The 26858-nt window shown below is 39.7% G+C and overlaps 1 protein-coding gene across 2 annotated transcripts; it reads left to right on the top strand.

The window, feature by feature from the left end:
- The first annotated feature begins 9 nt into the window (after nucleotides 1-9).
- LOC124164517 (pre-mRNA-splicing factor 18) lies at nucleotides 10-23702 on the top strand. Of its 2 annotated transcripts, none has more exons than XM_046541867.1 (7): nucleotides 10-152; nucleotides 339-484; nucleotides 562-682; nucleotides 822-985; nucleotides 11372-11659; nucleotides 17684-17896; nucleotides 22599-23702. In XM_046541867.1, the coding sequence occupies exons 2-7, from the start codon at nucleotides 428-430 to the stop codon at nucleotides 22842-22844; spliced, it is 1089 nt and encodes a 362-aa protein (XP_046397823.1). In that variant the 5' UTR covers nucleotides 10-152; nucleotides 339-427; the 3' UTR covers nucleotides 22845-23702. The 2 variants fall into 2 exon arrangements, with proteins under 2 accessions (XP_046397823.1, XP_046397824.1); XM_046541868.1 differs by having other exon boundaries at nucleotides 54-152; nucleotides 383-484.
- The last annotated feature ends 3156 nt before the right edge of the window (nucleotides 23703-26858 follow it).

Raw genomic sequence — 26858 nt, 5'->3', positions numbered from 1 at the left:
TTCACGATAGATAGAGTGAAATTCGTGAAAAAAGATACGAAGCAAACAAAAAAAAACTTGAGAACTGTTGAAAACCACCGAAAACGTGAGATAAACAAACTGAAATAATCTGTTTTTCACTTGCATAACCGGGGCAGGCTGATTTAATACTAGTAAGTAATGCTGTAGAGTGATGATTTATTACATAAACTAACTCAATCAGAATACTTTTCGGAAATTATTTGCCAGGAATTAATGACATTGTATTGTAGCTCAATCAGAGAGTGGGTTTTGGAAACAGGACCACGATTTGGATTGCTTAATTTGCAATTCCGTGTTGTTTTATTACATGTCATTAGGACGTTCATTTACATGTGGTGATCGTTGTGACTGCGCATGAAAGTGGGCAATAAGTTCGGGAGCATGAGGTGATTGTTATTTGATCAGAATGGAAAGGCTGAAATTAGAGATAGCCAGGAAAAGAAAACTTCTGGAGGAAACATTGGTGAGTACCAACCTGTTTGAAACTTTAATTAACTTTTTGATTTCAGTTATCATGATTGGAAATTGATCGTTTTTCAGGGAACCGAAAAAAAATGTTTCAAAAGGGAAGAGTTGGAAAAAAAGCGTGAGGAGGAATATCTAAAAAAATACGGGCCCAAAGAGGATGAAAAGTCTCTTAATTTGGGCAAAATCTCACCTGGTAAGTCCTTAAGCCTAGGTGAACTCTGGATAACTTGAATGCGTCAAAGCATTATCATTAAATTTTGTGCATTTACTTCAGTTTATTTTTGCAGTTCATTTGTGTGCTGGTTATATCAATACAATTGTTTTACTTATAGATGGGATAGAAGTTGCGGATAACTCTGGTCCAACCTTACCAAGGCGGGAGGTCATACGTCGGTTTAGGGAGCGAGGTGAACCAATTACTTTATTTGGTGAAACTGAGTTGGACTCCTTTCGAAGGTTGAGGAAATTGGAAGTTTTGGAACCAGAAGTCAATCGCGTAAGTAACTTAATGGCTTTTGAGTGCTTCCCTTTTTTGCATTTTCTACTTACCCATTTTATTTTTATCGATTAAGCGATTTCAAGCTAGATGTTACTGTACTATTGGAAGTCAGAGTTGTTTCGTTTTATGCTAAGTTTGCATGAGCCTGACGGGAATTGGATATGAGAAACAACACGTCTTAATTCTCTGCTAGGCACACAAAAATTCATTCCCGGATGCGTAATATTGTCACTTTTGCAATGCAATGAAAATACCATGTACGTTATAGGTTTATAAGAACTTAAGTGTTACAGAAAGGAATCCACTTGTAATACGTGCAGCTACAAGCCACACAGTGAAAATGTTAACATATGAATCATGACAATTGGTAAATTCACTGTAAAAGTATCACTCTTTGATATAGTGTGATAAACATAGCAGTATCAAAAGTTCCTCCAGATGGCAACTGAAGTTGTTGTTGGCTGCTGAAGTAAGTTTGTGTCAAAGAGTCTGATTCGTTCTTTGCATCCGCACAGCCATCAATACAAGAAACTCTTGAAGTCATCGTTCGCAACCCGTCAAACATCTCACGACGCTGGCTTGCAGAATCGCTCAAGCATCTGCGACGGCAGGAGGCCTCAGAACTCCACTGTGGTTCGAAGCACGCGAAATGTAGATAAGACAGGGAGATGTTTCACCACGAGAGAGGTGGTATCTCCTTTTTCCCAGCATTTTCTGTGCTTCTTCATACGTGTGTCGTAGTGCCTGCCTGTCTGACTGATGTACACTTTTTTTGCAATCATTGCACTTTATTCTATAAACTTACGATTGTTTAAGGTGAGGGATCCTATCTTTTGTGTGGCAAAGCAGCTTTCCCATAGTGATCGGATTGCAAAAACATATTTGGAGTTTATTGTTTGGGATATGCTTAGCGATTTTATGGGATATAGTGCCAATGAACTGAATTTTGCTCCATGTTTTGGTTTCGAGTGGGTTTAGGCACAAAGGCACACAAATTTCTAATGGTGATGTCACGTCCACTTGAACGTCTACAAATTAATTGTAGTGTGAGCTGTGTGACAATGTCCATCGCCAATCCTCAAGATACAGGGAACAAAACTCTAAAATCCTATTCCCACATCTTGAAGGGATTGTTGATATCGCGTATCTGCCGCCGAAGTATGCGCATCTCTTGCCTCCGTCGACGTTGATGCTCATGCAACAGCAGTGGAAGTATGTAAAGAGCCTCCATTTTCATTAATAAAAATGAATCAAAGGCTTGAACTTATGAAAGAAATATTAAATGCATCTGTTAACATTCCATAACGCACAGTACTTTTTACAAAGCACCTTGTTTAGCGCAGTAACCATTGGTTCTACTCCAAATTATAATGAACATTAGTTGTACTTGACTTGTACATTTAAAAGTCTGTCTATTAATCTGTCACTTGCTGTTAACCTATATATTTGATTACGTTGATTTTTTTTGGAACTCCACCGGTTGAACGGGTAGGGACGCCAGTTTATGAATTAATGAGTGGAATGATGCTAGTTTGTGTGTAATGGTATGGACCGAGTCCTTAAGAATCACTACGTCATTATAGCACCTCTTCTGGTACACCACAAACTCGTGATTACCCTTCTATCAGGGATATCCTCAAGTCTAAAAAATTCAGCTGTCCACTTCCGTCTTTCTCCAACTTAAAATTGATCTTTGGGTGTTGACTATTTAAAAGTTTTAAAATAAAGCTCAATTGGCAATCACTACGCGAAGAGCCACAAATAATAACATCTACGTATCTTTACCAGTAAGTTACGTTCTTTAAAAGTTAATAAAATCAACTGATTTGGGCGTTACTTGGTGGAACGATGAAATATTCATGGTGAAACAAAAACACAGTACTATTCCACAAAATTTATTTAAGCTGTCTACTAACCGTCATTATCAAGACTAACTGAGCAATAGCGTACAACGCCCAGCCTTATTTATCCAACAATAGTGTGAGGGAAGGAGGAGGAGGGGGCGAACTAAATGAGGAGGAGCATTGTTGGTTGGGCATTGTTGGTTGGATTGGAGGGTCAAAACACAAAGTATAAAAGCTTGGGGGCAGGCAGATAGAAAGTCAGGTGGTAACGAGGTTAATGGGAAGGGGAGGAGGAAGGATTATCAAGGAAGAAGTCAGATTTTAAAACAGTAGATAAAAAATTAGAACATTTGAATACAGTCATATCATTAAAAATTTTGATGCTACGTGCAAGAGTGCATTTGGTGATTTATAAAATTTCTAAAATATCCAGTTTTACACTTTTGTCATGTGCATGTAAAATTTTAATATTAAAATCACTGTTGTGGCCGGATTTGGACAGGAGTTTGGAAAATGGGAAATGGAGTCTTTCAAACGAGCACTTCTTTTGTGTTCGTCAACACGAGTTTTAAACTTGTGGCCCGTTTGACCGACATACACACCGTTGCACTCATCGCATGTCAGGGCATAGACACCACTTTTGTCTTCAGGATGCACTTTATCCTTAGAGTTAAATATCACTTAACCAAGGGAGGTCGGGGAGTAAAAACACACTCGGTATTTGTCTTTGGGTATGAGGTTGTGAACACTGTAAGACAGGGGGCCAATGAAAGGTAATTTGCACCACCGTTTGGGTTCTGTTCTGTGGACTGGCAGCAAACTGGTTAGGGTGGGCGATACTCTTATTCGGGTTTTTTTGGCCAGTAATTTACGGATTAGGTCATCATTATAGCCGTTATTAGAACATATCGATTTAATTACATCAAGTTCCTGGTTGAAACTTGAAGCAGTCATAGGGATACAAAGTAGTCTGTTTAACATAGAGTTAATGCCCACAATCTTGTGGGAGTAAGGATGGTTTGAGTCTGCGGGGATAAGTACATCCGTAAAGGTACTTTTCCGGTAGATTGCGAAGTCATGTTTGCCTTCTTTGAGGGAATTCGTGAGATCTAGGAAGTAGATTGAATCGCCTCCAAGTTCAGAAGTAAAATTGATGGATCGGTGGAGGGAATTGAGTAGAAGAAAGGAGGCCAGTTGTCTCATGCTACCGGTCCATAAGCAAATAATGTCGTCCACATATCTAAAGTAGTAGCACACGTTTTTTAAAAGAGGGTGATGAGAGTTGAACAGTTTACTTTCCAGGTTATCCATAAAGATATCAGCAAGGATAGGCGAGAGAGGAGAGCCCATAGAAAGTGTTAGCACACGCAGGAAAAACCTTTTATTTATAAGAGGTTATAACGTACACATCCACTGCGAACAAGAGAAACAGTTACATCAACATAAACAATACCTTGGCAACGCCTATTCGAATTCCACCCAGGCGCTGCTTATTTTGTTAATAACGTATTCTAACACCTCCCCTCGGGATTGACAAAATAATAATTTGAAATATAAATCTCTTAGCACTCCTTAAGATTTAACATCTTACAAAATTCTTTTGTCTTAGTTTCTGACAGTGGCTTTGTCAACATATCAGCGTTATTATCTTTTGATCTGACAAACTGGAATGAAACCTCCCCTGTTTTTTTCCATCTCCCTGATATAATGATACTTCTTGATACATGACATATAATCATATACAGTAAAACCTCTCTTAAACGAAACTCAAGGGACCGAAATTTTGCCGTTTCGTTGATCGGGAGTTCGTTCCCCGGAGGTGATGCGCACGTTGCATCATTCTAGGGGCTCGGAAATTGAAGCAAGTCTGCATGCGTTCTCTTCATTCTCCCTTCGCATACTTCAAAACAGTGCTTATTTCTTCAGCTGCAATGCAAATCGCGGGCAATAGACCACATTTAGGAAGCCTCAGTTCGTATTATTCAATCACTTCGCATGCTTTTTCATCGGTTTTCAAAAATGTATGCAACGTAGCGGTGAGTGCGAGGCCATCCCTTTATTCTCAATATTTGAAATAGAGTACATGTATTCGCGAAGTTTACACTGAAAAATTAAGAATTCGATAGATTTGACCATTACTAATATAAAGTTAAAGTAACAGCGCCAATTATAGCTTCATCATGAAATTAAGATCGCTCTACCATAACGGCGCGAGTGCGACTTTCGTCGACCCATTAAAGCTCAGTGGGTGGCAGCATTTCTTTATAGTAGTCGAATCCAGAATACTCCATAGCAATATTTGCGGTCGCGGGCTTCGTAAATAATTCATTGTACTAGCATCATTTCCATCGCATTCCGGATAGACAACTGCCGATAAGAAAACATCTTGAAAGGCCCTATGCAGGAGTTCTCGAAGTAAAATACGTCACGATTTTGAAAAATGATTTTTCTAGAAATTATATTCTGCAACCCTCAGTTCGCTGGCTTCGCGGATTACAAAATTTGAGTCTATTCTAGTGAACTCATCAAACGACCCTTCAATATTCATGACTTTTGAGAGACCCTGCCAGGATTCACGGCTTTCGTCATCACTCTCCATCGCGTGGTCGCAGTTGACTGCAAACCGGATTGACAACTCCCGATAAGAAAACAGCTTGGAAGGCCTCATGCAGGAGTTCTTGAAGTAAAATAAGTCACGATAATGATGCTGTTGACTGCAAACCCGGTTTTTGCAAAATAACTAAATATGGTGACAGGTGCGACACGCTTCCAAGCTTTGCAAAGCCCTTGCATTACCTGCAAAATGGTCCTCTTCAATTTCGCCGATCCCTTACATCCATTCGACAAACCAAAAACTCCACTAAAATCCGACGGTAATGCCGCTTTGCCGCAGAAATGACCCCTCGGTCGAGAGGTCGCAACTTAGCTATTGCAGTTGGGGGGAAGAAAATAACACGCACATTTTTTATTGTTAGTCCTATGTTTGGGCCCGTGCAGCGATCGAGGAAGAAATCTACTTTCCCCATGAGTGCATCAACTCCCGCCAACCACCGCTGAATTAATTCCGCTGTCATTCATGGATTTTTGCTGCTACCACAGGGGTGAGGCATCACCATTGGCCCAGTCTAAATATGGCATGTTTAGACTGTGTCGTCTTCTTCATGCAAAAATTGACGGCCGTCGCAAACCTTTTTCTCAGGAGAAAATCAACACCGCTTCACATCACGTTAGGATATCGCTACAATCGCCGACAGACAGAGACTGACCTTTAGTATAAAGCACTCAATTCAAGTAACGTCTAGATCAATGGGAAATGTTGGCTTTCGTGTCTTAAGTGCGAATATTTTTTATCCAAGATTGCGTCAAATGCAAAAGTTTCTACTATTTTTTAGATGATGTTGAAATAAACAATGTGAATGAAACAAGAGTAACTACTGAGTCATATATTAAAGATAATTAAGAGATGCAAATTTTGGCTTTCATCTTCTAGCGCGCACATTGTATCTTCCGTAATTTAGTTAAATTTTAAAGAAGTTATCCAAGATGGCGGCGAGTGAAAAAAAATGCTTCTCGGAATTTACGCGTTGTAATTCTGTAAAGTATCTTAAACAACCGTCAAAAGAATGCGATCGAAGTACATAGCTCTAGATATCTTATCTTTGAGCGTGTAAATATTGGGACATTGAGTTATTTACGAAAGTCAGCATTAACATTTTTCGCAATTCGCCGCGAGCCGCGAGTTGGGGTCGGCGGAAACACACGACGGAAGGCTATGGTTACGGTTAATAATGACGATTCTGATTGGCTTATTCAGTGGAAGTCTCTGATTTGCCCTCCAACGCTACAAATATTAAATTATTCATATGAAAATATAAATTTAACCGGAAAAATTGGTTATTGGGAGGTGAATTTCACTCGATCGCGCCGAAATTTCATTTCGTTGATCGGGAGTTTTCGTAAAAGAGGAGTTCGTTCATCGGGGTTTTTCACTAATGTGTTTACATAGGCAATTGGCCGGACCAATAGCATTTGTTCGTTGAACGGAGTTCTTCGTTTAGCGGGAGTTCGTTAAGGTGAGGTTTTACTGTATAATTATACTTCTTGATATATGATATAATGACACTCCGCATCTGGTCCACTTAGTGCCTCCTCTGCATCCTCCGGGATGTTGCTATCTGGACCTTCTGCAGCAGGGACAGATCTTGGGATTCCTCTGTCTCTGAGACCTATGTGGTAGACCACCTTCCGTTACTCCTTCATAGGCAGGCTCATTTTCACAGGCGATGATTACCTCCCCTGGCCCCTGGATGGGTGTCACCTCCTCTGGCTCTCCACCTCTCGCCTCGAGCTCCTCCCAAGTCATCGTCTTCTCCTGCTTTCGTTTTTCCATCTCCAGTTGTTTCAAAGCGTAGTCTGTCTTTGATTGCTCTTCCTTCAGGCGTTTATTCAATACAGCCATCAATTTCATTAATCGGAGCTTTTCAGCCTCAGCAGCCTGCATCATGGCTCTTAAAGTGAACTCCGAGGACTTGAAATTTCCGAATCTCATTGCGGCAATTACCAGTGAGTTATCATTTGAGCCTTGAGAAAAATTCATGCTATGGAGGGCTTCTTGTAACTTTTCTACCATCATATTTTTCTTCTCCAGTGCATCTTCCAAATTATTGACTTTTGCCTGCTCTTTCATCAGCTGCATCGTTAAATTTTTCTTTTCTTTCCTATGTTCTTCTGCCATTGCCTTCATTTCTAATTCTTTCTCCTTAATAGTACTATCTTTGCTCTTCAAACACTCATTGAGGAATAGCATTAGCTGGTCACCATGCTCTCCCTTGGCCATTGCTGTGGACAAATGACTTTTGAAGGCATCCATTTCAGCCTGGTCAGCCGCTGATATTGCCCTACTAACTTCTGCTTTCCTTTTCCAATCGCTGGCCTCTTTCTCTGCCTCCTGAAGCGATGTCTCCAGCTTTTCTACTTCAGCCAACCTCTTCTCCCGGTCCATTGGTTCAAGGTGTGTGTGCCTCTTTGCAAAAAAAACTCTGAAAGCCTTCTTCCCCATATTGTTAAATTCTTCACTAATCTCCGGTATACTTATGCCTCCCACAGTCGACACATAGTAAAGTCGAGCGACTCTTACTGCCCTGAGAATTAGTTTCTCCCTAAGATAGATATTTGCTACGCCGTTGAAGGTCTCTATCTTACAACCTTTCTCCTCGATTTGCCCTAGCGAAATTAGGCTATCTTGTAGTGCTGGTATATAGAGAACTTCCTTAAGTTCCACATCTTTACCCCCGCATTCGTCCGATATGTTCAGCATCACACTTCCCTTGCCTTCAATTCTTAAAGGGGCGCCGTCACCAACCTCTACTTCTCCTTCCATTGGTTCAAGGTGGTGAAATAGTTCTCTTCTCGGGCACATGTGATCTGAAGCACCACAGTCCAATAACCACACTCCCTGGCCGTCAGGTACTTTCCTTTTTGCGCAGAGCGACACGAATTCCCTGGACACGATGGCTGTTGACGCTTTCTTCTGCTCGACTACGATTCTTTCCCCTTCATGTTCCTTCTTCCTAGGGCAATTCTTTGAAATATGTCCCTCCTTCCCACAGGCAAAGCACCAAAACCTTTTATCGTTCGAGTAACTTCTGAATCTGTTTGTTTCATCTCCCTTTCCATTCTTCACCTTACTTCCCTCCTTCTTCTGAACAGTTCGGAATGCGTGATGATTATTTTCCCCGATTTCTCCCATTAACTGCAATTTCTTCTCCGCCGTAATAAGCTTTGATTTTAGTAAAGTTGTGGACAACTTACTTGAATCTATCTCCCAGGACTGAATAAAGTCCTTGGTATTCTTCCGGTAAATTGCCGAGAATAATTCCCGCGACTTGTTTATCGGACAATTCAAATCCACCTTTTGCTGCTCTCTTCTGCAAATTGTGCATTTTTGCAAAGTATTCCTGAATGGGCATCTCCGGTGTTTTGGTGCAGTGTGTAAGCTCCTTCAGTACCATTGCGCCATTAACTAGCCCTTCACTATTGCATAAATCATCTAAAATCCTCCATGCTTCTCTTGCGGTCGTACAGTCAGCAATATCTCCCAAAAATTTATCACCTACCGTTTTATAAAGAATGGATAGTGCGATGGTATTGCTTTTTGCTCGCCTCCGAACTTCGCCTTGAGTGAGTGATGCGTCCAATGCGTCTTCGTAACCGACGATAGCCTCCCATGCATCACGTAAAAGTAACTCCGCCTTTACTCGTAATGACCATGCGAAATGATTATTTGAGTTCAGCACTGGAACCTTCGTAGTTGCTTCGTCCTGATTGTATAACGATGCCATTTCGCCCGACAGCACCTTCGTACGTTTTCTAAACTCCGTAACCTCTTTTATAGGCTCGTAATACGCCCTGGGCCCAAAACCTGTTAGCACACGCAGGAAAAACCTTTTATTTATAAGAGGTTATAACGTACACATCCACTGCGAACAAGAGAAACAGTTACATCAACATAAACAATACCTTGGCAACGCCTATTCGAATTCCACCCAGGCGCTGCTTATTTTGTTAATAACGTATTCTAACAGAAAGGCCGTGGTTTTGTCCATAAAACTGGTGATTGAATTGAAAATAATTTTGGTCCATGCACACTAATAATAGTTTATTGAAGTCACTCACTAGGTATTCATTGACGGATGATTTTCTGAGCCAATCTAGAGTAATATCTATAGCTTCTTTGGCAGGTACGGAGGCAAAAAGGTTGGAAACATCAAATGATACCAGTTTTCCATTTGGTGGGGGGGTAATTGTCGAAAGACTTTTAGCTAGCTCAGAGGAATTTTCAATGCTGTGCGTAGGCTTGAACCCCGAGAGGATCCGTATGAGTGTATTTAGCTTTGAAGACAGGAGGTGGGAGGGAGCAGAAAAATGGGAAACCACAGGGCGTATGGGCACGTTAGGCACGTTAGACTTGTGGGTTTTAGGTAAGCCGTACATTTTTGGTGGCAATGGATTCATTTTAATAAGATGTCTCCTTTCTCGAGGTGAGAGTAAGGAGGTGCATCTGTTCACTATGGATTTAAGTTTATCTTGAAAAATGGGGGTGGGATCTTTGTTTAGCAGTTCAAAGTCGTTTGTCGAGATAAAGTCATAGCACTTCGTTAGGTAATCACTTTTGTTGAGGATGACGATACTAGAACCTTTGTCAGCTTTGGTGAAGATGAGATCGTGGTTTGTGGCGGCCGACTTAATAGATTTTAACAAGTGGGAGGATGAGGCAATTTTTAATGATATGACTGTATTCAAATGTTCTAATTTTTTATCTACTGTTTTAAAATCTGACTTCTTCCTTGATAATCCTTCCTCCTCCCCTTCCCATTAACCTCGTTACCACCTGACTTTCTATCTGCCTGCCCCCAAGCTTTTATACTTTGTGTTTTGACCCTCCAATCCAACCAACAATGCCCAACCAACAATGCTCCTCCTCATTTAGTTCCCCCTCCTCCTCCTTCCCTCACACTATTGTTGGATAAATAAGGCTGGGCGTTGTACGCTATTGCTCAGTTAGTCTTGATAATGACAGTGTAAACATTGAAACTAGTAGACAGCTAAAATAAATTTTGTGGAATAGCACTGTGTTTTTGTTTCACCATGAATTCTTTAAAAGTTGATTTCACGCATTAAAAATTCATACTCAAAATATGCTACGAAGATTTCAGCCAATAACGGAGACAGGGGACTACCCATCGCCAGGCCTGCCTGGCAAAAAAAACTGCCATTTAACATAAAATAATTTTGGTTTGTTCAGCTTGTGACTAGGGTTCAAATTTCCTCTATTATGACATTAATATAAAAGTCATGAAGTAAGTTATTCGTCAATTCGATTGTTTCAGCGACCGCTACAGATGTGAAGAGGTTATTTACGTGGAAGGAAACCAATCTACAGCACTTGGGAGGGTTGTGATTTGCAAGGCACCTTGTCAGGTTAATTGATTTCTCAGCACTGAATTCTGATGTGAAAGGAGTGTCATTCCTGATTATGGTGGGTTGGGACACTTATACTGGACACCTCGGGCTTGATGGGATTACCCTCTTTGTGGATATTAGGTAGCCCAAACAGTCTCAGGGGAAGTGGGCTCATTTGAATTAGACTGTATTTTATTCTCTCGTCAAAAAGACCGGTGCACTTCACCATGACATTTTTCACCCCCTTCTAGAATCGAGGGGTTGGGAGCGAGAAAGAGATCTTAAAGCTGAAAAAAATCTTATTTCTGGAATGCTAATTTTCCAATGTTCTGGATCATCAATCATCTACTATTCTTATATGTAAAAGTTTACAAAAAATAAAGTGTGAGGGATATCATAAAACTTATATGTACATACACTTCATCATCAACTCCTGATTTTAATAACTTTGAATTTAACTGTGCCCACATTTTGGTCCTACAACTGCGTAAAATCAAGTGTTCACTGTATTTGAATTGTCATCAGATTTGCTTTTTGACTTTTAAATGTAATTTAATTGTATTGTTTTTTTCCCCAGGGATTGAGGAATGACTTTCAAGAGGCCCTGGAGAGAGTTGACCAGGCTTACGTTGATGAAATTTTGTACTCAGCAAATATGACAGGGGGCTCAGGTGGCAATGGGGTGTCCGGAGGCTGTTCAGGTGGTGGGTCTGGAGTGACATCACATGATTCAGAAGGCCGTCCTACCAATGATGTCAAAGTCACTGATGATGGGGTCACTTATGATCAGATCCAGGCATGTGCTGAGCGCCTTGGCGAAGGAGACCGTGATTTGGACATGAATGTGACCTCACAATTTCTCACAGTAAGAATATTCTTTGTGGTTGAATGTGTACCTATTTATGTGTGTTTTTTATACGTGTCAGTAGTGTTTTTTGGTTTCAAAATCATTGAATTAATTTGATACTTATGGATGGCAGTTGCTTAATTGCCTACAGTATTAAACCGTTAACGCCTAGCAGTACCAAATGGTACCAGCTGGTAGTGCAGTGCTTAACGTAATTTTTTTATAATTATCCTATTTTATTAGGGTTTTTGAGAGTTTTAAATTGCTGAGAACATTTTTAATTACATTTTCCGAAAATTTTGGTATTTTAAAGCTGTATTTAACGCATTTAGAGCAGTTTGAAATTTGAGAATTATCAACTAGCCCAAAAAAACAGAATTTTTTAGAGCAAGCATTTCATTTTCGTTACTAAAGCCCTGAGTATTGCTAATGCAAAGGTTTTATTGTGTAATTATGATTTTTGTAGCCTGTATATCTCGTATGACGTATGATTATTTTTTGATGTGAGCCTAATATTTGGGATGTTATGGTGCAAAATATGTTGGTGGTACCATATAATACCGCTAGGCGTAGCTTGTAGTGGTAAAAGAATACATTTTGCACCTAATTACTCAGAGTTTCATTGACATTTAGATAAATGATTGCCACAAAAATCGCAGAAACAACTTAATTCAGGCGTTTAATGCAGGGTTTAACTACAAATACTCACTGAACTATCAGAATGAGTTTTTCTGTAACTATTTAATACCATCAGCTTACATTGTTTGTGGAACTGGCAATAATATTTGTATATACAACTGTAGTCAATAATATTTCATTTTAATTTATGGATGGAAAATTGGACTCCTGGCATTTTTTTTTCCTTGGATAATTAATGCCATGGTGTTGAAAAGTTATATTGTTTGCGTTGGGATGGACTTGGTTTTTTTTTCATAGTGTTCAGTGGAGAGGGACTCAAAAATGTACATTTTAATTTTCTGCTAAAGTTTAAATAACATTTTGTCGAAGCAGTTAATTTTATGTGCTAATTTTGTCAGTGTATCTTTTTTGTGACATCATTCGAATGCTATTGTACAGTGGAACCTCGATAAAACGACACCCCACGGTGCACCAATAAACACTCGCTATAGCGAATTGTCGCTTTACCGGAGGTGGTGCAAATAATAGCCAATATACCTCATATTACTCCTTTATTTTTATTTTCTCGCTTGGACGTGTTTGGTGTTTTTTTGGCCATGGTGTGTTCCATCAAATGCTTTCTATTCATGCAACTCATGGACGTGCGGGTATGCTGACGACTGCTTTCTGCCGCCTGAGGAACAAAAGAAGATCAAGCATTCGCAAATGCTAATGCCACAATATTTTCACCAAAATTAACTACTTATCTATCGAACGACAGTTTACCACATAAATTTGAGACTGAGCGCTCCATTAACTTCATTTCTAACAGATCGCTAGCAATTACAGAGATTAAGGAGTCTTGGTGTAAGTTTTTCCGGTGGTGAAACCCTCGCTATGGCGAGAGCCAACACCAAAAGGGCCTCGTAAAAACGAAATTTTTAACATGCTTATTATAGGATCAATTGACGGTGCATCGGCTATCTCTTGTAATAGCGGGGGTCTCGCTACAGCCCGTACTCGCTTTAATGAGGTTCCACTGTACTTAGTACTATTTTGCTCGGGCATTTTACCTATAATTTAAGGCATGTCATGGGAAAATAACACCTAGAGAGATGCAGCACACTACTCTTCAATTTGTATAATATGGTATTCAATGAAATATAAAGTTCCAGACGTATCCATTTCCTTTCCGATCGTTCTAAATGGTGATAGTCACTGCATTTAGAAATTCGATTCTCTTGATACTTGGTTAAATTTTTAGGTATTCTCCTCCAGGGGAGCAGCTAAGAATTAAGTCTATGGGGGGTTGTACCCACGACTAATACTGAAGGGTGTGGGGGGTATGGAATGCCGGCAGGGTAAGCAGGCGGTGCGGGTGCCCTCCCCAGAAAATTTTTAAGGTAAATGGTTCAAAATGCTGAGTTTTACGGCTGTGTGAATAGTTAGATGTTTTTTTACGAGTCATCTGTCCTAATATAATTTACAAAATTTTTCACATTAAAATATTATTATAAATAAAATTCTCTGGGCTCTGGGGGGGGGGGGGGGTGGTTACATCCCTTGAAACCCCGCCTTGCTCTGCCACTGTTTTCCTCTGATTGTATTTTTTTCCGTTAAAATAACTTTAATAATCGATTTCACTGGAGGAATAATTCCAATAAAAGTCTAGTTATAACGAATACATAAAGCATGAGGTGAGAGTCACTTTAGCGAGTAATTTTTGTGTGTTAGTTGTCCATGTGGGAAAACATAGGGAAATCGTCAACTATATAACAAGAGCTAGTGGTTACCTCAGTGCTACCATTGGTCCATTTCGAATAGATGTAATCCAGGATGTTTAATTCTTGGGCAGAATTGAAAGCTCATTCAGACACATTTCACCAAGCAAATCTTCATTGTGTTAGAAAAATGGAACATACCTAGTCCTCTCCTCTACATACAATGATATCATCAACCAGCATATGACTTACTGATTTCATGGAAAATTTGATGGGAATATTCCATGGCTGGAGCATTAACTCCCTTGCATCCATTATTCCGTGGAACCATCCATATCATCTTATCTCCGCCTCAGCACGTTTTGGCATTTCATTCTACTCCTGCTCTTATTAATACATTGAAAGCATTTTAATTTGTTGTTACCATAGATGTTATTGCTAAAAATTATCAAGATAAGTTAGTGACTGTCAGAAGACACCAGATTGTGCCTCTGGTCCTGAAATCTAAGGAAACATGAAAATAATGTATAGTTGTAGTAGGAGAAAACTAAGTAGCAAGGAATAGTGTGTTCTATTACGTCCTCATCCCATTGATTTACCGCAATGCACGAATCTAAGATGAACATGATTCTAGGACAACCCCCCCTTTTTTGGAACTGCACTAGGAAAAAAAATATAAAAAAAATTTCTTAGGCAAATACTAATGCCTATACATTTATTCTATTTGCATTTTTATAGTTATGTTTGTTGTTAGGCATTTCTTGCTGTTTAATTCCAAAGTTGCCATAAACCAACACTCCCATCAAAAGCAATAAATGATATAATACTTAAGGATCAAGTTTATCAACATTTGTGCAGGGAAACAGGAAAATAGGAAATGCAAACACATTAAGTTGTATTCACAAGTTTTTACTATAATGTAACCCTGTGGCTTGATCAGACCCCCCCCAGAGCTCAGAGAAATTTCTAAGTTTAACCCATTTTACTTAATTTGATTGATTTTACTAATAGAATAGAGTAGGGATGAATAAAATATGCCTCAGAAAGCCGTAAAACTCACCATTTTGATCCATTTATCTTTAAAATTCCCCAATTAAACAATCTCGCACCTACTGCTTATCCTGGTGGGTATACCATACCCCCCACACCCCGTTGTTAGTTGCACCTAAACCCCCCCCCCCCCCAGCCTTAATTCCTAGCTGTGCCCCTGGAAGAAGATACTTTCAATTGGTGACTTACCTAATTTACATGCTCAAAATAATTCACGAAGAATCATTTTAGTTACAGTCACTAACAAAATCATTTCCACTTGAATATTTATCACTGCTCTGCCAAAGTTCATCGTCCTCACTTCTATCCGTAAGATTAGAAATACAGCATTTCTTAATTGCTTTAATAATGATATCCTCTTTCACTCCTTTCCATGCAGCTGAAATCCAATGCACTTACTGAGAAGAATGAGAGCTGATGCCAACCAATCTGTATAAAACCTTTTCAATTGATCTTTAAAAGGCTTATTTACGCAAACGTCGAAAGGCTTCAGCTGGGATGTCATAACTCCTGGAATCATGACCAAGTCACTATCTGCTTCTTTCATTGCATCCTTCACAGGTTGAGTAATGTGCTCTCGATAAGAATCCAGAACAAGTAGAGACTTTAATTTGCGATGTCCAGGCCGTCATTACCATACCAATTTCAGCCATTCAACTACCATTTCACTCGTCAGACATCCTTTCTCATTTGCTCCTACAATCACTCCTGAAGGAAAATTCTCACCCTTGGGCATGTTCTTGTGTTTGAGAACTCTGTATGGTGGCAGTTTAAACCCATCAGTGGTACAGCACAGCATCACTGTTAGTCTTTGTTTTTCAGCACTGGCAGAAAGTGTGTTCACTTCCTTATCCCCTTTCTATGTCACTGTATATGCACTGGGCATATCACAATAAACTGGCTTCTGGTCAGCATTAACTATTCGGCCAAGAAGTTATCCTTTTTCTTGTCAATGTCTTATCACAAAATGCTGGAATTCAACCAGCTTCCCTTCAAAATTTGGTGGAAGTTTTTAACAAATCAAAGTTCGCCGACGAAGAGAAAGTCCTTTCCGAGTCATGAAATTCGAGACTCAAGATCGACTAGCTCCAAATTCAGTTTGCAGAATTCCCAAAGTCTGAGCTAATTCTTTTGCTTTCTCTTGAATAATTTTGCTTGAAACTGGTTGTCCTTGGGCCCGCTGGGATATAACAAATTCACCAAGTTTTGTTAACAATTCTTCGTGCCTTCCTTTTTGAGGTCCAGAAAATGCTCTCTTTATTGCTACATATGAGGAAATCTTTATTGTGTCTTAAAATCTTTACTTTTTTTTTGAAAGCGGCAGTGTAATGACTTCTTATCTCTGCCATTTTAACACTCTGAAAGGCACGGGATCACAACTGAATCAATCTCTCTAATCAGAGGCCAATCGTATTGCCTTCTTACCGTTGCTCTGAGACAAATGCAATGACTTGTTGCAGTTTATTCTGCGACGGCATGGAGGCTTTAACGTTACAATTTAGATAAATTGTAACCAGTCACATGAACATTTTGTGAGTTGATCAAGCTTTAACTTGAACGGAGCCGAATGCAGGGTAAAGCAGGCGGAACTGGAAAGCAGGTAAACTCGCGAACACGGCAGAAGTGCATCCGGTGACTGATTGGCCCACACCGAATCTTTGCCTGCTGCCAAAAAAATGGCAAAATGTTTTTTACTTGAACGCAAAATTAAGTAAGCTAAATTACTGGTTAGCTATTTTTAATGTTGATTTTTCATTGTATAGCTATCAGGTGGCCAACTCTGGTATCCATAATTTTTTTCCCGGCATAGATTATGCAACTCAATTGAAGTCGAGAATTTTGCATCCGATTGTAAGACTCTCAAGAGGGGAAAGACAGAGGAAGGAAAGAGGATGGGAGGATTAGAGCCCGACGACACCTCCAGGGAAAGGATAGAGAAGGATGGGTGGGACGGGAAAATCCTTGCCATTATAGAAGCGACCAGGGCCCACTACTAGCAAAACTATAATTTAATGTTTCTACAGAAAAGAAAGAATTTCCTACGAGGTAGAAAAATCCTACAATTTTCCTTAGATAATCAGAAGTACAGAGAAATCACAAGTATAATCAGTACACAGGATTGCAGCACTATGTGACAGACCCAGCCCAGAGCGAGTGTTGGACTGCACTGGGTAGTGGTGACACAGGCGAGCCGATCCTTAGGGGATACTTGATCTTACCAGTCGGCTGTCGGTCTGCGCTGGGTTGCAGTGACACAGGTGAACTGATCTGGTTGACTCTAAGGCCCTGATCGAGTAAGGGTAAGCAAGGGACTCGCGGGGTTTATATACCCTGATAGTCGGTGCTGGTCACCCCTCCAGACAGTGTGTCGACTGTCGCCGATGCAACATAATATGTCCCTCGCAACAGTGTATGTCGGGTCAGGTGTCGCTGCCATGAATCAACTGCAGTGGGTCAGGTGACGCCGACGTGGCAACAATGTCCTTGCGACTCTGCCTTGACTTCTGCAGAAATATGTTATCAGGATATTTTACATCTGTAGTCATGATTCATGATTTAAAGAATGCTTTTGCAGTGATTGCCCAGTTTTTTTCTAAGTTTTTAATGTTGAGTTTTTTAAGTTGCTAATTATTCTAATTTTGTTGTGTTACAGTTTTTGCTGAAGATGTGGGGAAACCAGCTAAATAGCAGGCCTGCCTCCGAGAAGACGTCTACAAAGGGTAAAATGGCCTCTGCAACATACACTCAAACACAGGTGTACCTGGATCCACTTCTTAGGAAACTGAAGTCCCGTACTTTACCAGAAGATATTTCGGATTCACTCACAGAGATAATTCGCCATCTTTTAGATCGAAATTACATCATGGTAAGCGGTGAATTTTTAGGATAAAATTTAAAAAATTTTTAGACTCCTATTCTGACTGATTTCACAGAACCAATCATTCTGACGTTTGTGTTTGCGAGCTTTGATTGAAAATTTATTTTCAAAAGCAAAATCAACGTTCCATTTCTGTGTGTGGTCTAATATGTTTTTTGAGTCGTTACATTTTTTATTTATCATCACAAATTTACTATATATATTATGGGTTAATATGATTGATTAAAAGTTCAGGAATATTCCATCAAATTCTTTCCTAGTTTGATGGGTGAATCAAGTGCTGCATTATTTTTTGGTATCAATTGGATATGAATCTATAAATTTTACAACAGAAGACAGTCAGTGCTGTTATTAGATCTTCTTAGTTTGGGAGTAGATCATTAATTTAATATGATGAATTTCCTTTATTTTCACTGGCATTAAGTCTTTTTGAAATCATGACATCATGGTATCTTCTGGGGGAAGCTACTCAATACGTAGTACAGTGCAACCTCGATATAACGACACCCCACGGTGCACTAATAAACACTCGCTATAGCGAATTGTCGCTTTACCGGAGGTGGAGCAAATAATAGCCAATATACCTGTTGCGAACAGTTATACAGGAACAGGAGTGGTGTGGCGACAGATAAATTTCTATCCGATAAACGTAAGTATAAATCCAGACGAAAGGTGATGTTTTTTGCATCACTAAATTTCCTTACTCGAACAACGACTAACTATTCAAACCATTTATAAGCGCTGCACTGAATAGAAATCATGGAAAGCATTGTTTCATCAATCATTATGCTAATGCACAACCGACGAAGTCATTTTTCTATGCACTTAATTAGTTTATTTGCGTGATCCAGGCACGCCGACTTACAAAAAATATTGGGGGGGCCCAAACCGGGGATCTTTTCCCGGAAATTTTATAAGTAGTGAATATTAAGTCTTTTATAAGAGTCATATGATCAAAGTCAGAACCCTGATAACTCTAATCTCGATATCTGGACACTCCGGGGAAAATCGACAAGCCTGACACTTTTTTCCTCACACCCATAACGAATTATTGGGGGGGCTCGGGCCCCCTCAAGCCCCATGGAGTCGGCGCCACTGACGTGATCATTCTATTATTTTGGTATTTTCCACTGAAAATTCAAAAATTAACTGACAAAACAGTATCGCGGTTATTTAATGCCTCAAAGGTTTCCATTGGTGTATGTTTATTGTTTCTGTACGTTAACCGGCAGTGAAGTGAAATAACGCATTACATTTGTTTCTACCGGTGGAAGGTTGTATAACGTTCCCGCCTTGGAAGACTTTTTCTATCAGATAATGTAATATCTTCATCATCTACGGTAAAAAGTTTGCTAAGCTTGAAAAATGACGTGATTAAAATTACCGTTGTTGAAAAAAAGTTTCTTTTTGAGTGTTACGCTCGCGACGTATTTGAAATGATACACCGAGTTTACCACGGCACTGCAAACGAGAGTTAGTTGTTCTGTGAGTTCTTCCAGCGGCCACCAGGGGATGCTCGGCTACCCACGTAACAAAAGAGAGCGCCAGTACGACTCAGACCAATGACCCGAATAGTTCACCCTTGTAAATCCGCAACGGAGAATAAATACGTCCATCCGGACAATTCACGCTGAGTATCATTGCTTCGTACATCCTACATCATCGCTAAGGCGCACTACCTACCTTTAGAGGCATCATTGCAAGAAATACCTCATACTGCAAGGGTTTTGTCGGGGAGTTGTATGTAAAAAAAAGTTCCGTTTCGTCTATGTTATATGACGCGGGGAATACTTCTAAAGATACTTATGATCGGAGTCCTCTCTTCCACGACTTCAGGTTTACACCGCAGGCATCACCAGGGGAGTTGTAAGGGGAGATAACGCTTTGGTGCTTCGCATTAGTATAATCAACCTTCCGCATTCTTAAAATTCTCGATTCGCAATCTATCCCTAAAATACTCCGCTTCAGGCTTGGGCGTAGCCCCTTTCTCAGAAGTTCCCGCAGATTTGAATGGGCAAAACCACCCGAACAAAGCTCCTTATAACTCTTCATCGTCTGCATTCCTTGGGCGCTTTTGTTTTTTTTTAATTTTGCAGAGCGAATAGGAAGATAAATTAATTTCGACACTCATATTACTCCTTTATTTTTATTTTCTCGCTTAGACGTGTTTGGTGTTTTTTTGGCCATGGTGACTGCCATCAAATACTTTCTATTCACGCAACTCACGGACGTGCGGGTATGCTGCCGACTGCTTTCTGCTGCCCGAGGACAAAAGAAGATTAAGCATTCGCGAATGCTAATGCCACAATATTTTCACCAAAATTAACTACTTATTTATCGAACGACAGTTTACCACATAAATTTGAGACTGAGCACTCCATTAACTTCATTTCTAACAGATCGCTAGCAATTACAGAGGTTAAGGAGTCTTGATGAAAGTCTTCCGGCGGTGAAACCCTCGCTATGGCGAGAGCCAACACCAAAAGGGTCTCGTAAAAACGAATTTTTTAACACGCTTATTGTAGGGTCAATTGACGGTGCATCGGCTATCTCTCGTTATAGCGGGAGTGTCGCTATAGCCCGTACTCGCTTTAACGAGGTTCCACTGTACCTTCAGACTTGGTATGCATGAATGGGTTAACCCAAGGCCCCTGGCAAAGGCCCATAGTTCGTTGTTTGCTTACCTAGTCCTTTATGTTTCAAATTGGTTAGAGATATTAGGGAACTTAGAATGTGGTCAGCGATAAAATCTGGAAGTACAGCAAAGGGATGAAAAAGGTAATTGAATGCAAGAAGCTTTGCCATATTCAAGTCACTGGTTAGATATTTGTTTTGCCTCCGTGGCTGGGTGGCACGGTAGAGCACAGACTTGGCATTACATAACTTTATTTCTACTAATACTACTACATTGATACTTCTGCTACTTGACTTTATTTCACAGTGTGCCTCATTTTCTGTAAAAATTCCAATGGTGCTTTGTCATTCTTAAAAAGTTAGGGAAGTTTAAAAAATTAGAACTGGAAATTTGGGCAAAGTCAGAGAAGCTTAAAATGGAAATTTGGCATGAACACTGTCCCGCCTCACCAGAGACAGTGCAATATTCATGATGCAATAGGCCTGGAGATGCTTTTTATCAATTGCTCCGAAGTCAACCTCCTGGGAGGAACCCAAGAAGACAAGGGCGGTGTCTCTCCTGGGCTATTTTTCTCCTGAGGTGGACAAGCCTCTTATGCATATTAGTTTCATGCTCTTATGCATATTAGTTTAGTAGTGAAACATTTCAATATTTCCACAGGATTTATGCAAACACAATAGGTTTTGTTGCCACAACCACATTATCAAGTGCCAATCTATGTTATTGTTTTTGGTGTTTCAGCAACGAAACATATTATGTTCGAATAAATCATGTATAAACATTGCAGTATTTCATTTAATTATTGTTACAAACTTCCACCGCATCATACGATATATCATACAAGGTATTCTTTAGCAACTCACTCCAGCCATGTTCAATTAATAAAATCAAAGGAAGGAGGCAATTTCGTATCCTGGTTCTCAATATTTTGAGTGTATTTTTTTTTTTTGGGACCTAAGGGCCGTATTCTTAGTTGACCCTACATATTCGCCCCTACATAACAAAAGGCCCCTGCATGCGTTTCTCAGTCGACCCTACATAAGTGGTGGGGAGCAATTCCGTCGTCAAGTTCTCTGAAATGACGTAGATGATGGCACAGCACCAATTTTCCACTCTGGTGGCGTAATGGATACTAACTATGAAACTAAGAAAAGATGTCAGATAATTTTCGGGCGTATTGTTAGGGTAACAGCTCAAGGTAAATAAACAATAGGTGTCGTCCGCCAGGTCGTGTCAGTACCTTAATTATCTCTACAAATACTCTCATATCAAGCCAAAAGTAGAACCTAATTGTCTTTAAATTACTTCAAAAGCGGTCTGTACAAGATAGTAATAAGTACGGAGCAAATATGAGCATTGACGTGGGAACTTACGCTGCATCATCAAGGTTCGTCATTCGCTTTCACCTTCCGTAGTTTAGTTTATTATGTGGCAAATAGTGGCATGAAAATACGTTTTCTATGGTTATACGTAAACGAAGTATTAGTTTCCCTAAAGTATACCAAGTGCCAAACGTGAAAAATATTATAATATATTCGTAGAAACAAGGTGATGTATACCGCTATATTGTTCTTATTAGTTCAGTTAATTTTATAATTTATTTAACTTGGTGGTTATAAAGTGGTAGTAGTATTACATTTCCGCTGTGTTACTGTGCATTTTAAAATGGCTTGTGTGAGGTCGTCTCCCTTAATATCCATTGTAACGTAGATTCTTTAATCGAAGTGATAAGCAGACGATATTTGGCCGCCATGTTTTTGTGTAGGGTGTAGGGTTGGTTCGGGTACCCTACATCAAGTAGGGCCCGTTTAGTTCCAAAGACCGCCATATGTAGGGCTTGATTTGGCGTATGTAGGGCGAGATCGGTTTATGTAGGGGCTGATCCAGGGTCGATTAATAATATGGCCCTAAGGCTTCACTCTAAGATTTGATCCCTTGATTGATTTGGGCCCTTCAATCATCAACTGAGTGCATAACCTTTTGGACTTACACGCTACCCTCAATGTCATTGTATATTACTATTTTGTATAAATTTCAATAAAGTCTTTCTTTCAGGCTAATGATGCCTACCTTCAGATGGCTATCGGCAATGCTCCTTGGCCAATTGGTGTCACTATGGTGGGTATCCATGCTCGAACTGGTCGTGAAAAGATTTTCTCAAAGAATGTAGCTCATGTGATGAATGATGAAACGCAGCGGAAGTATATTCAAGCTTTGAAAAGGCTGATGACACGCTGCCAGCAGTATTTCCCAACTGATCCATCTCGTTGTGTCGAATATGCTGCCTTTGGGCCTTCATGAGTCTTCTTTTCGTCTAGGGCCTTTCTTTTCTATTCTATGAATAGGTGGACTTTGGAAATGTAGTGTAATAATTCCTTGCCTGATGTGTTACAGTAACAAGTTTCCTTGAAGAGGATTGCATAAAGACTTCTTACTGTGTGCCCTGCTGGAAAGCATTCAAATTTAGGAAGTGTTTCTTTTCATCACTTTGTATCTCTTGAATATATGATATCAGTTTGCAGTTCCAAGTTCTAGGCTTATCATTGAAATGGTTAATATTTTTGAAATTATAAACATTTGATGGATAAAAGAATTATGGATGGATGTATTTGATGGATATTTTTAGCTTGATTATGTCTAGCTGAATCTTTCAAGTATTTAGTGCAAAAGTGTGAAGAAATTTCATGGTATGAAATTGTGTATTTATATTTTGTACCCTATAATCTATGTACAAAAGTTATTATCAAATGAATTATTTTATCTTACATGAGAAAGTATAATTGTACTTGAAGGAAAACGGTGATTTTTCATTTTTTGCCAGTGCATATACCTCTGCTTGAAGTCACCTATGCAAATGTAATGCACAGTACCTATGATTCTCTATAATAAGTATTTTTCCTGGCATGGGGTACCCAATTGGTAAGAAGTGGTGTCTTTCCCTGGTCATATGGAAATAAGTTCTATTAAACTAGTAGGTGTTGTACAAAACGCATTTTTTTATCAATTAAGGGCTACTGGTGCTAACATCTGTATGTTGAGCTTTTGTAGTTGTTGATGTAAATGTTGAGATTTTAATTTTCTATTTATTATTCTCTGGAATGACTGAACTGAAATGCTGTATTTAATGTATGTTGGCATGTAAAATTTTTTTCTGACTTTCATGTGCATTTTTTCATGGATGTTATCACTGGTGTCATAATTAAGTCTCCCCTAAATATTCACATCAGGATAACTAACTTCATAATGACCCAGCATGTCACTTAATAGTTATTAGCAGCAAGTATAGTACTCCAGTGCATCATATACTCTCAATTCCAAATTCTCTCACAAATTGTTGGTCTTTTTTTACTCTTGGTGGAAAGCAAAATGAGAGTTGCATACTTTCAGTTATTCTTTTAACTTAGAGGCAAAGGAGTTCATCGTCACAATGTGCAAAATTCTTTGCCCCTGCAACCATGAATTTTCCTGTATTAATGTTGTCTTCAAATCGGCAGATTTTTAACTTCATATTAGATTCTATGCCATTGCCTAACTTCTGTCTTGGAAACATGCAAGTAGTGCTTTTTTATTTTAGGCTGTGTTGTGCTCTTTATAATTTAAGTGATGGCTTGGCTGAATAATATTAATCGAGTATCCCTGCAGTAAGGGGAGAAAGAATACTTCTGCAGTTTCCCTGCTTGTCGTACAAGGCGACTAAAAGGGTAAATCATTATAGGTCAACCATTTTTAACCATTCTTAGCAGAGTTTTGAATGGTTTTCATATAATCATAATTGTTGCAGCAGTCTCTCCTTGGGGGCTTCTCTCTTGCTCGCCACAGCGACATAGGAGGAGCGCTCTGGTCTGGAGTACTGTAGAAAAATAAGCTGTCTCTTTTTCCATTATATTTCTTATAAGTCCAAGTTACATGAGGATGAATCCAAACAAAGGTGTCAGGGATGGTTAAACTGCATAGATCGAAGTACACTAGCTACATACCTGTCACACTTACGGCCTGGTAAGCACACCATAGTCCAAAGTATCCACATAGATTCCTGTCTCCTTGGGAACATGTGGTTGTTAATACGTTGCGGACCGGGTATTTAATTCCAATCTCATCGGGTAGGACGTGGCATTTAAAGGAACTTTAACCTAAATGACACTGATTCACGAAAACACTCATAAAATCTTTACTTTTTAACGTATTTTAATAAAATTTGAAGCGTTTTACTTACCAGAGGTGTTAGTACTTAGTTTTTGTATGGTATTTGGTGAAACATGCTCCTTTGTGCAGGGGAACCTTGCAGAATCCACAGATATACCGAGTTTCCTTCCCAAGTTTATTAGCAGAACAAACTCGACACATCCGCGATGGATATTTCTTCTTCCCATGCCCCACTATCTTCTCTAGAGTGTGTTTCATCATTCCCCCTGCTAGCCTTGCTGGGTTATCCTGCATAGGCGCTCGCTGAGTTGGCCTTCCTATTCCGCCCTCTGTGTCATCATCGCTGGAAGACACACTTCTTCCCTCCTCACATTTAGCCCAGCCCTTGGCTACTCCTAAAACAAATTTTTTGAAGGTCAAACGGGTAAATGTGTTCAATGTTTTGTATACCACAAAAGAATTAAATAGGGCACAGTTGATCAACCACAACACCACTTTTTTTGTCCACTTCATAGTTTTTCTAAGTACTGAAAAGTAAGCCAAGTACATATCAGCTTTATGTACACCTCCCATGTACTTATTGTACTCCAAAATACAAATCGGTTTTTTCTGCCCCGTCCATCTGTTTTGCTTTCCTTCGCCCATACTCGAGTTATGGATTGTGGAAATCATCCTCACCTCCCTCTTGTCCTTCCAAGCAAGCAGCAGAACTTCCCCCCATCTACGGAATGTGTAGTCACCTTTTTTCATAGTTTTTATTTCATGCCTAAATTCAGTGGGAAGCCCCCTGTTGGCACGAATGGTTCCACAAACTCGAGTTTTTTTCGCTAGAAGATTTTCAGCTATTTGTACGCTATTGTAATAATTATCTTGGAACACTTGATGCCAACGGTGTAAATACGGATCTAAAAGGGTCGATATGGTTTCCTCTAATTTTTTTCCTTCAGCTGTGTATATTTGTATGTTGCAAATATAACCACTTTCACTCTCACACACCATTCGCACCAATAATCCGTACTTCACCAATTTCCCTGGATTGTATGTTCTAAATCTCAATCTTCCCCTCCAAGGTATTACTCCTTCGTCTAGAGAGAGATCACGTTTAGGCATATACACAGTTTTAAATTTTTCTAAGAAACATGATAGAATTGGTCTAATTTTATGTAGCCTATCAAAAGATTCAGAATTTGATTCGTTATCACTGAAATGCCAAGAATTCCAAATTTGTTCAAATCTGTTCCTGCTGAGCAAATGACTAAAAATCGGTGTATGGATAAATTCATCAGTGCTCCAATATTCCTTGATTGAATCTTTCCTGACTTTTCCCATCAAAATTATAATAGCTAAAAAAACTCATCTCTCCCACCGTTACATTTTTCCACTTCCCAGTTTTCTGCGAGGACTTGTATCTGCCTTCGTTCTGCTATCGATACAAATTGGTCTCATTACACATCATTTCGAGAAGATCATCCCCAAAAAACATTTTTGCCACTTCTAAAACACATTCACAATTATCAGGAACATTGATGATTCCTGCCACTCCCTGAAAATCTTCCAAACTTCTTGGAAGGTCAAATTTATTCCATGTCACCGAGGTGTCTTTCACTAAGCTACCATCGCTATCACTTGCATCCGAGTCACTATCATCAGTGTAAACTAACTGTGCAGCTTTTCTTTTATGTTGTATTCCACCAATATCAAAACCAATTTCACTATCTTGTTTCCCGGAAGACAGAACGCAAGATGGAATAAACAATAAAGATCTCCGACCTGAGTGGCTAGGCCGAAGTCTAGAAAAGTGGGTATAGGCACCAAAGAGTAGAAACTCAAGCGTTGGCTTTAAAAGATGTTTATTTAGCCCTGGCCGGAACGTAGCAGCGCCTCCGGCTGCACCTTGGAGATTGTTCCCCGAGTACCAAAATTCTGGGGTATTTATACGCTTCCCTGGACCAGGAGGCTGCAGTGGGTGGCGTGAGAAGGGTCCTTTGCGAAGGATTCCCACAGAAACAGTTTCCCAGGGAGAGCAAATGCAATATTCGGCCAGTGTACCGGTGGCCCAATAAGCGAAACCTCTGTTTTAACAATTAAACCCCAACACGGTTTGGGAGGACGTCTTCCAAAATTATGACGCCTGACGAGTGGACCAGACCACCTAGAAAGGGCAGCTGGACC

The sequence above is a fragment of the Ischnura elegans genome, chromosome 8, assembly GCF_921293095.1.
Source record: "Ischnura elegans chromosome 8, ioIscEleg1.1, whole genome shotgun sequence".
NCBI lineage: Eukaryota > Metazoa > Arthropoda > Insecta > Odonata > Coenagrionidae > Ischnura > Ischnura elegans.
Note: the sequence above shows the minus strand (reverse complement) of the source record. Positions and strands in the feature narration are given on the sequence as shown.

Coding starts and splice junctions, on each gene's coding strand:
- LOC124164517 (XM_046541867.1), top strand. CDS start 428: ATGGAAAGGCTGAAATTAGAGATAGCCAGGAAAAGAAAACTTCTGGAG. Junction 986..11,371: donor TGGAACCAGAAGTCAATCGC/GTAAGTAACTTA, acceptor TTTTTTCCCCAG/GGATTGAGGAATGACTTTCA. Junction 17,897..22,598: donor TAGATCGAAATTACATCATG/GTAAGCGGTGAA, acceptor TCTTTCTTTCAG/GCTAATGATGCCTACCTTCA.